Below are 10,106 nucleotides of genomic sequence, written 5' to 3' on the forward strand. Positions count from 1 at the left end.
AAGATTAAAGATGAATCAAGAAGATGTGTCGGGGACGACAAGGGCATACATGAAATGACAAATTCTTTCTTCAAAAAGCTTTATGAGAAAGATAAATCGGTCGATCCAAAGGTTGTTCTGGACCTGATTGGGAACCGGGTGAATAATGATATGAACGACTTGTTGACTAAACTTTTCTCAGAATTGGAAATAAGTGATGCTCTGTTTCAAATTGGTCCTTTGAAAGCACCAGGCCCCGATGGCTTTCCAGCACGGTTCTTTCAAAGAAACTGGGGGGAAATTAAAGGCGACGTTGTCAGAGGGGTTCTCGAGTTCTTTGAAAATGGGGCCCTACTGGAAGGAATCAACGACACGGTGATTGTCCTTATCCCTAAAGGAAAAGATACGCAGTTGCTAAAGGGTTACAGACCCATATGATTATGCAATGTCATTTGTAAAGTGATATCAAAGTGCCTCGTCAACCGGTTACGGCCCATGCTAGATGAAATCATTTTTGAGACACAAAGTGCTTTCATTCCGGGTAGAATGATCACGGACAACGCCATTATTGCATTCGAATGCTTCCACAAAATCCAACACAGTAAGAATATCAGAGGCAATTTCTGTGCGTACAAGCTGGACCTTGCCAAGGCATATGACAGAGTGGACTGGGATTTTCTGGAGGGTGTGCTCCAAAAATTTGGTTTTTGTAGGAAATGGATTGACTGGGTGATGCAGTGTGTCCGGTCTGTACGATACTCGGTGCGGTTAAATGGGCACCTGCTTGACCCGTTTGTCCCATCATGAGGCCTACGACAAGGAGACCCTCTGAGCCCATATTTGTTCTTATTCGTGGCTTACGGCCTAGTACACCTACTGAAGAAGGAGATACTGGAGAAAAACTTGACACCCATAAAGATTGCAAGGAATAGTCTGGGCATTTCAAACCTCCTCTTTGCGGATGATAGCTTGATTTTCTTCAAGGCCATGACAGAGCAAGCAGAGACGTTAAAAAAGTCCTTGCCATCTTCCAGGAGAGTACGGGCCAACTCCTAAGCGAGAGCAAATGCTCTCTTCTTTTCAGTGAAGTATGCCCGGCTGTGACAAGAGAGGGTATAAAAGGTATTCTTGGGGTGCAAGTTGACACATTTGAAAGTAAGTACCTTGGATTACCAACCCCGGAGGGGAGAATGAAGGATGATCAGTTCCAACCGATTTTGGATAGGTTTGGAAAGAGATGCAATGATTGGTCGGAAAAATTTATGTCCTATACGGCAAAAGAGGTTCACGTCAAGTCAGTGGTCCAGGGGCTCCCAACCTTCGTCATGAGTGTTTTCATGCTATCCAAAGGCTTCTGCGAGAAGTATGAAAGGATGATTAGAGATTTTTGGTGGGGAGATGAAGAGGGACATAGGAAGGTTCATTGGATGTCTTGGGATCGTATGATAAAACCTAAGAGAGCGGGCGGCATTGGCTTTAGAGATATGCACCTCTTCAACCAGGCTCTTCTTGCTAAACAAGGCTGGAGGTTAATCCAAAATCCGGAGAGCCTATGTGCAAGGGTGCTCAAGTCTAAGTATTACCCCAACGGAAATATCTTAGACACCGTCTTTGCATCGGATGCATTGCCGGTAAGGAGAGGCATCGAGTTCAGACTGCAGCTTCTGAAAAAGGGGATAATATGGAGAGTGGGCGACGGGAAAAACATCCAAATTCAGCACGACCAATGGCTACCAAGGAGGGAGAGCCTCATGACAGCGGCATTCATCCGGAGGTCTAGGCTTCGTTGGGTGAATCAGCTCATGCTCCCGGACAGGAAAGAGTGGAACGAAGATCTAATACGACAAATCTTCTACCCTTTTGATGCAGATGTGATCTGCAAGATCCCTATCCCAAACTCTGATGCAGAAGACCGCCTTGCGTGGCACTATGAAAACAATGGCATCTTCTCTGTTAAGAGTGCTTACAAGTTGGCTGCAAATCTTGCCCAATCAGGCCATACCCCGTCCAGCTCAGCAAGGGAAGCCAATGATCGCAGCATTTGGGACTTAATCTGGAATTGAAATGTGGCCGGAAAAGTTCAGATATTCGGATGGAGAGTGGCGACTAGAACTCTAGCCACTAAGGAAAATAAGTTTAAACGAACACTGGAAACGGATGCAACCTGTTGTATCTGTGGCCAAGGTGATGAAAACGAGTACCATGCAGTCGTCACGTGCACGAAAAGCAGAGGGCTGAGATCGGCAATGCGCGAGGTTTGGTATCTGCCGCCGGAGAGGAAATTCCGGTACACGGGAGATAACTGGCTGCAGGTGCTACTGGATTCAGAGAATGAGGACACTCGGGCAAAAATCTTGCTGCTTTTCTGGCGCTGTTGGCACCTCCGCGAAGACTGTGTGCGCAATGATGGAAGACAGACAATTAGGTCTTCAGTGCAGTTTCTTGAGAAGTATGAGGAGGAATTCAGAATGGCTAGATACACTGCTGCTGTCCTGTTGGACGGAAAAACTTCCACTGGCAGGCCTGCCCCTGAACCGAGACTCGCCGGAACGTCAGACATGCATTGGACACCCCCTCCCCGAGGTACAGTCAAACTAAATACAGACGCGGCCTTTGTGGCTGAGGCGGGAGTGGGCGCCGCAGGAGTAGTCGCCAGAGATCACCGGGGCAATGTCGTTTGATCTGTATGCAGAAAATTGCCGCCCAGCAACAGCATGGAAGAGGCTGAGGCAAGAGCGGCCCTAATCGGTCTGCAGGAACTGACTAGGGTGCACACCGGACAAGTGGTACTGGAGATGGATAACCAGTTGATTGTGAAAGAGGTGGAGTCGCAGCACCCCACGCGGTCTGCCTGCTATGGCCTAATCATGGACATCAAGCAGGCCATGGGCGCTTTCCCTGCATGCAAGATCGGCTACGTGATGCGCTGCAAGAATGCACTGGCACATGGATTAGCTCACTGAACAGGAGTGATGGCGATCAAATGTTAACTGCAGAGGTGCCAGATAGCCGCCGATCCTTGATGATGTCTGAATGTAATAGGCCTTCCGAGTAGCATTGCTACTTGAGATTCTCAAAAAAAAAAAAGTGGTCTATGATCGGATGCCCTAGCACACACAAAGAGGTTTATGATGGGAGTCCTAACGACTGAGAACGCCCGACGATCAATGGTGGGGAGATGGGTACGATGACGGCGAAAACCCTCAATAATGGTTGTGGAAAAGATCACCTCACGAGTCGCCGGACATGAAAACCAACACTCAACCATGAGACGGACTCCTAAAGCCAGCGTTGGGTTCGCGATCTGTCATTGTATTCACATACCAACTTGTTGTGGTATATTACAAACTAAAAATTATACGTCAACTTCTAATCCATGGATTCAACCGATAAACACAAGTGACAAAAGGCCCCAAAAAATGAACGAAAGAAAAACAATTTCTGATATGGCAATGCATGCACTGCACTGACTTCTTTCCGTTGGTCCAGCCCAATTAAATACTCTAAGTATGAACGGCCCGGTCGTTGTCGTCGGCCAAAAAGAATAGAAGCTCCGCCCCGACCCACAAAGCCACACCACATCCACGGCCGGCGGATTCTCAGCTCAGCTGCTCCGCCACGCCGCGCTCCACGGCCTCCAGGTTCTCCTGATGGAGCCCTTGGAGGCTAGCCCAGCCGTCACCACCACCATTGACTCCCTTAAGGACGACAACATCGAGGACATCCTGCTGCGCCTCCCGTCGCCGGCCTCCCTCGCTCGAGCCGCGCTCGCCTCACGCCGCTGGCGCGGCATCGCCTCAAGCTCCCCCTTCCTCCGCCGCTTCCGCGAGCTCCACCCCCGGTCACCCATCCTCGGCTTCTTCGCCTCCCAGCCGGACCTCCAGCAGCTCCCCATCTTCCACCCCGCGGCCGCCGTCCGCTCCGACCCGGACCTCGCAGCCGCCGCGCGCGGGGGCGACTTCCTGCTCACCCGCCTCGAGGACGACCCGGCGTGGCGCTTCCGGGACTGTCGCAACGGCCGCCTCCTCCTCTCCCGAGGCGGCGACTCCCTCTCCCTCTACGACCCCGTCTCCCACCGGCACGTCTCCGTGCCCCGTCCACGGAGCGACGAACCACTCCTCCCTGTACCGCCTGGAGCAGCAGAGTACATATGGGACTGCTTGCTGGACGGCCATGGAGAATTCCGCGTGGTCACCGTGCAGCGAGACGGCCAAAGGTTGCGCGCCATGGAGTACGCCTCCCGCACCGCCGAGTGGCGCATCCACCCGTGGGCGGACGGCATCCGCATGCCTGCACATGCGCGGAGCATGCGACCGATGCTCGCCGCCGCGGCCGGGGTCATCTTCTGGAGATATGACCGGAACTCCTCGCTCTTGCTCGACACCAGCACCACGGCATTCTCCATCGTCCCTCTCCCAGCTGCAATAACAACGCACACGATGATGCCGCCGGGGGCATACGCCATCGGAGACACCGAGGCCGGTGTGTGTTGCCTTTTGCTTATCGTCGGCAGGACTACGCTGCAAGTGTGTCTACTCAAGAAGAACGACGGCGCCGGCGGCGGGCATGCGTGTGAGTTGGAGAAGCAAAGCCATATAGGCTGGCTGGACAGCTTCAACCGGCGGTTCGGCGTCCATATGGTGGCTGCTGGAATAGCAATTGTTTACTGCATGAGTTGCAAGTATTTTCACTTTGTCTTTGATCTCAAGGACCTGAGCCTCAAGGATAAGTTCCGTTGTCATCGAACCATGGCGTACCCTTTCCAAATGCCATGGCCACCTGCTGCGTTGGCGCCTACTTCTCCGTGCGAGCGACCCACCACGCCCCAAACATATGCTTGCCAAGGTATGAGTGAACTTGCAGTTTCTTTGCTTGTCCCCTGTTGTTGCAGAGAACTTGCTCATGTCCATGGCTCCCATCAGGAGTGTTGGCCCTGGGGTCATATATATCCCAGTCACTATAACATACAGTTTCATTTTTTTATGAAACTGAATTTTAACTAGTAGTAGTAACTCTAGTGCTTCTCTATCCTACTGAACTGAATATACCACCTTTTGGCATTGGGACTGTCGTGATAGACTGAATCTTTTCATACTGATCGAGTCGCCAGCAAAACTGTGTGTTTACCATTTTATCTTGTCATTTACAGATGCTGAGAATCGACACGAAGCACCTTCTTCTAGTAGGAAGCGCAAGAGCAATGATGAAATGGAGCCATGTATTTTCGTAGCTTCTTTGAAGAATGAATTCGTCGGATAAGAAATTTTGCTATGAGATTGGACCGCCGACTTGAATAAAGAAGGTGATCAACAATTGCACCTTTAAACCCCTTGTGAGCAAAATATTCCCCGGTTATCCTTGATATGTGCAAGTTCGAAATACGATAAACTTTGTACTACTTAGAAGGAGATGGCGAATCGAGAAGGCGAAGCAGCCAGCTGACGGAGAGGTTCGAGGATATCTTGGCGAAGAAGGAGGAGGCATGTGTGAAGCGCTTGGACCTCAAGGAGGAGAAAAATGTGGAGAGGTTCAAATTGTTGATGGAGGCGATGGACAAGAAGCTCAAGCTCGAAGAGAGGAGGACCATGATCGAAGAGAGGAAGACTACGCTCGAGGAAAAGAAGATGAAGATCGCCGCCAATGCGGAGGACGCCAAGATGTTGTCCTTGAATGTGGCTTCTTTGGATGCCAACGCAAGAATGATTGTGCAATCCGTTCGCTACCAGATGTTGCAGCGGCAGAAAGATGGGCTGATAGTGGCGGACAATGAGGACGGTGCGAAGGCGAAGGTTGTCTACGCGATGGCGATAACACATTGATCGGGGAGCAGATGGTTGGGATTGCCAGTCCGACAAGGCAAAAAATGCACAGACTGCCGGATTGATATTCTTTTGGATTCGAGCATGTAAAAACTAAACATGTCTGCTTCTTTTTGGTTGTGATCGGGCATGCGATGCGGTGTTGGTGTGATCCGACGCGCTGTGTACATCAGACTAAATTTGAATATCAAATTGCCCTTTATCGGTGAACATATACATGATACCATTGGATAACGGTCTCACGCATCCGTGCCCAGTTGACGTTGGAGATGACATTATAGAATAAATTTTAAAATAGTCGAAGACAATTACTCTTAGACAACCACCAATGCCAAGGAGGCAAGCTAGGACAACATTCCTGCTATAACTTACTCCCTCCGTCCCTGTCTCGATCTTAGTAGAACTTTAGTACAGAGTTGTATTAAGGTTGAGACACTTATTTTAGGATAGAGGGAGTAGTTTATAACATTCTTACTCCCAACTCACATAACAGTACGATTCTTAAAACACACACTCGAATGTTTGTTTTTGAAATACAAGCCACCTTACAGGCTACTTCCTTCGTTCTGAATTACTTGGCGTTAGTATGGATGTATCTAGATGTATTTTAGTTCTAGATACATCCATTTATGCGACAAGTAATTTGGAACGAAGGGAGTATTACATTAGAAGAAGTCAAAAATATAAATATCAAACAGAAACAAGATATCAGGAAACAGCAACCGGTCTTTATTGTGATATTGTCTTCGTTCAACATGGGAGGTCGGCAGACTCGGAGCTCAACACCCAGTCAGCTGTATCTCAACACCCAGTACTGACGTTAACAACAGAGTAACAAACCATAATGAGTACGGCCAAAGACAAAGATGAACTGATGATGTATCGTCTAGTTGAGCACTGTGTGTGCGATGACAACAAGTTCATGCATGTTTCATGAGAAATTCTTGCAGTGTACATACAAGAGAAAATGCTATCAAATTACCCTAACGTACTTGTAGTGCATTAGGTGCTACGATTGGTTGTCTTGAAGTTGCTATATAGGTGTGTTTCTTGTAATCTTGTCTTCCATGCACAAACATATTTTCAGTAAAAAAAACATAATATTGAAATTTTGGTGCTTGTTTCTCCAAAAGGAATATATATTCCTGTCAATAGAAATCCCTTCCTAAGTACAAAGTTTATCCTATTTCTAACTTGCACATATCAAGAATAGTGGGGAGTATTTTGGTCACAAGGTATTGAAACGCTAAAGCGTTGAGTGTTGATCACCTTCTTTATTCACGGCGGCGGTCCAGTCTCATGGCAAAAAAAAATTCTCCGACTTTTTGTTCTTCAAAGAAACTATGGAGATACATGGCTCCGTTGTTTCTTTACCACTTGCCATTTCATCATTGCTCTTACGCTTCCTACTAAAACAAGGTGCTCCGTGTTGATATTCAGCACCTGTTCAAGGTAAGATAAAATGGTAATTAAACACACAATTTTACTCACAATTCAATCAATAAGAAAAGATTCAGACAGTTGGTAGTGCCAAATGGTGGTATCTTGAATCGTGAGTTTCATCAAATTCACTCATACCTCTGGAAGCATATGTTGGAGGTGTTGGAATTGTGTGTCCTGCAACTATATTCAAATTATTTGGAATTGTTAATATTCGGAATACCTTATTATGGAATTATACATGTATTTATACATGGAATTGTTTTACATATTTAGCATGGAATTGTTACTTGTTGGAATGTACTTAAGTAATATATGCTTAAGGAAGCTGGTCAATTATCAGTGGAACAAAATATACTATTTATATTGGAAAGACTGCCCGGTTACACTGATGATTGGAAGGAGCTAGATCATATAGTTAGATTACAGCCCTAACGTTGATCTACGTAATTAGAGGAATTTACACTCTATTATGACGCGTTGCTCACAAGCGTGTGCTCCGGGGACATAACGGGTAGAATCCGTTAACAGACAAATATGATCGTGGTTGGTAATTTGATCTGGACTCTATCCCGAAAACTAGTGGAAAAGATTAGGAATCTTATATCTGTATAAAAGATGGACTCTTTGGAAAGACAGTATAAGAAGGTCCCTACCCCCTAGCCTCAGATATGCGATTTATGAGCGGCACCATGGATAAGCGCAGAGGAATAAGGGTAGACCATAAACCCTAAATTTCTAACAGTGCGATGGGTCGCTCACACGTGGAAGTGGAAGTATGCACCAACGCGGTAGGTGGCCATCTCATTTGGAAAGTGAAGGCCGTGGAACGATGACAACGAAACTTATTCTTGAGGCTCATGTCCTTGAGGTCGATGACGAAGTGAGAAAACTCGCTGCTCGCACAGTAAACAGTTGCTAGTCCGGCAGACACCACATGGGCGGAAAACCGCCGGTTCAAGCTGTCCAGCCCACGTAACTGGCTCAGCTTCTCCAACTCCCACGCATGACCACCGCCGTCCTTCTTCTTGAGTAGCCACACTTGCAGCATGCCTGTGCCGAGGATAAGCAAAAGGCAACAAGCACCGGCCTCGGTGTCTCCCACGGCGTACGCTGCCGGCGGCCTCGGCAGTTGCGTTGCTAGTGGATGTGGAACTGGGAGGGGGACGATGGAGAATGCCATGGTGCTGGTGTCGAGCAAGAGCGAGGAGTTCCGGTCACGTCTCCAGAAGATGAGCCCGGCCGCGGCGGCGTGCATTGGCCGCATGCTCTGCGCAGGCACGTCGATGCCGTCCACCCACGGGTGGATGCGCCACTCGGGCATGCAGGAGGCGTACTCCATGGCGCGCAACCTTTGGCCGTCTCGCTGCACGGTGACCACGTGGAAGCACGCCGCTGTGCCGTCTTCTCCATGGCCGTCCAGCAAGCAGTCCGATATGTACTCCGCTGCTCCAGGTGGTGCAGGGACGAGGGGTTCGTCGTTCCGTGGACGGGGCACGGCGACGTGCCGGTGGGAGACGGGGTCGTAGAGGGAGAGGGAGTCGCCTCGGGAGAGGAGGAGGCGCCCGTTGCGGCAGTCCCGGAAGCGCCACGCCGGGTCGTCCTCGAGGCGGGTGAGCAGGAAGTCGCCCCCGCGCGCGGCGGCTGCGAGGTCCGGGTCGGAGCGGACGGCGGCCGCCGGGTGGAAGATGGGGAGCTGCTGGAGGTCCGGCTGGGAGGCAAAGAGGCCGAGGATGGGTGACCATGGGTGGAGCTCGCGGAAGCGGCGGAGGAAGGGGGAGCTTGAAGCGATGCCGCGCCAGCGGCGTGAGGCGAGCGCGGCTCGAGCGAGGGAGGCCGGCGACGGGAGGCGCAGCAGGATGTCCTCGATGTTGTCGTCCTTAAGGGAGTCAATGGTGATGGTGACGGCTGGGCTAGCCTCCGAGGGCTCCATCAGCTGTGTAGCGCGGCGTGGCGGAGCAGCTGAGCTGAGGATCCGCCGGCCGTGGATGTGCTGTGGGTCAGGGCGGAGGCACGAGGGTTTCAATGGTCCTTTGAGCTTCTATTCTTTTTTGCCAGCGAATCGGCCGACGGCAACAAGCGGCCGTTCATACTTATTTAATTAATTGGGCTGGATCAACGGGAACAAGTCTCATGCATTGCTCATATCAAAAATTGTTTCTTTTCTTTCAACTTTTTTTTGCTTTTTGTCACTTGTGTTTATCGGTTCCCCTCGTCTTCGGTGGATCCTAGGCACCGGGTGACATGAAATCCACGGATTACAAGTTGACTATAATTTTTAGTCTCTAATATCACAGCAAGTTGGTATGTGAATACAATGACAGATCGCGAGGGCAATGCTGCATGTAATAAAAAATACGATTCTATCGACAACATCTTTGCTTTAGGCGCCCGTCCCATGGTTAATGGTTGGTTTTGGTGTCTTGCGACTCGTGAGGCGATCTTTCTTATCGAGGGTTTTCACCATCATCGTACTCATCTTCCCACCGTTGATCGTCCGCGTCCTTAGGGCATCTCCAGCCGTTGACCTCCCCAGGACGCATAAAAATCATCCCTTGAGGCGAGTCGGCGATGCACTCGGCGCTGGGGGCGGATTTGCGCCCAGTCGTCGCCCCCAGGCGCCGAAATTAGCCCACTTTGCAGCCCAATTTCGGCTAATAAACGGCTCATATGGGCGAGAATAGGCCCATATTCGGCGTGGTTTCGCCGTGTCTCGGCGTTCAATTATCAACACAATTATTTCTTATCACATATTTCATCACAGAAAAATCAAATACTTCAACAAAATACTACAACAACAAATAATTCAATACAAATTATATTGTTCAACAAATAAAAACTCGTATTTCATCACGAAGCGTCCCCCTT

The 10,106-nt window shown here is 49.4% G+C and overlaps 1 protein-coding gene and 1 pseudogene across 1 annotated transcript; one reads left to right on the forward strand and one right to left on the reverse strand.

The window, feature by feature from the left end:
* Positions 1–3,614: 3,614 nt before the first annotated feature.
* On the forward strand, positions 3,615–5,272 carry LOC147989765 (uncharacterized; annotated as a pseudogene).
* A 1,316-nt stretch (positions 5,273–6,588) lies between these two features.
* Positions 6,589–9,198, reverse strand: LOC147989766 (uncharacterized). Its single transcript, XM_087536063.1, has 4 exons — positions 7,989–9,198; positions 7,377–7,403; positions 7,180–7,241; positions 6,589–6,612 (listed from the first exon to the last, which is right to left on the reverse strand). Exons 1-4 carry the CDS (start codon positions 9,169–9,171, stop codon positions 6,589–6,591), a joined length of 1,296 nt encoding a protein of 431 aa, XP_087392189.1. The 5' UTR covers positions 9,172–9,198.
* Between the last annotated feature and the right edge of the window lie 908 nt (positions 9,199–10,106).

Source organism: Triticum urartu, chromosome 1A (genome assembly GCF_056163025.1).
Source record: "Triticum urartu cultivar PI428250 chromosome 1A, HENAU_Tu73, whole genome shotgun sequence".
Lineage (NCBI taxonomy): Eukaryota > Viridiplantae > Streptophyta > Magnoliopsida > Poales > Poaceae > Triticum > Triticum urartu.

Bases quoted from the DNA above. Each gene is read 5' to 3' on its own strand.
- LOC147989766 (XM_087536063.1), bottom strand. From the start codon at position 9,171: ATGGAGCCCTCGGAGGCTAGCCCAGCCGTCACCATCACCATTGACTCC. The intron at 7,404-7,988 runs TCGCACTGTTAG...GACACACAATTC, and splicing joins TTCCACGTGTGAGCGACCCA to CAACACCTCCAACATATGCT. The intron at 6,613-7,179 runs GCAAGTGGTAAA...TGTTAACGTCAG, and splicing joins GTAAGAGCAATGATGAAATG to TACTGGGTGTTGAGATACAG.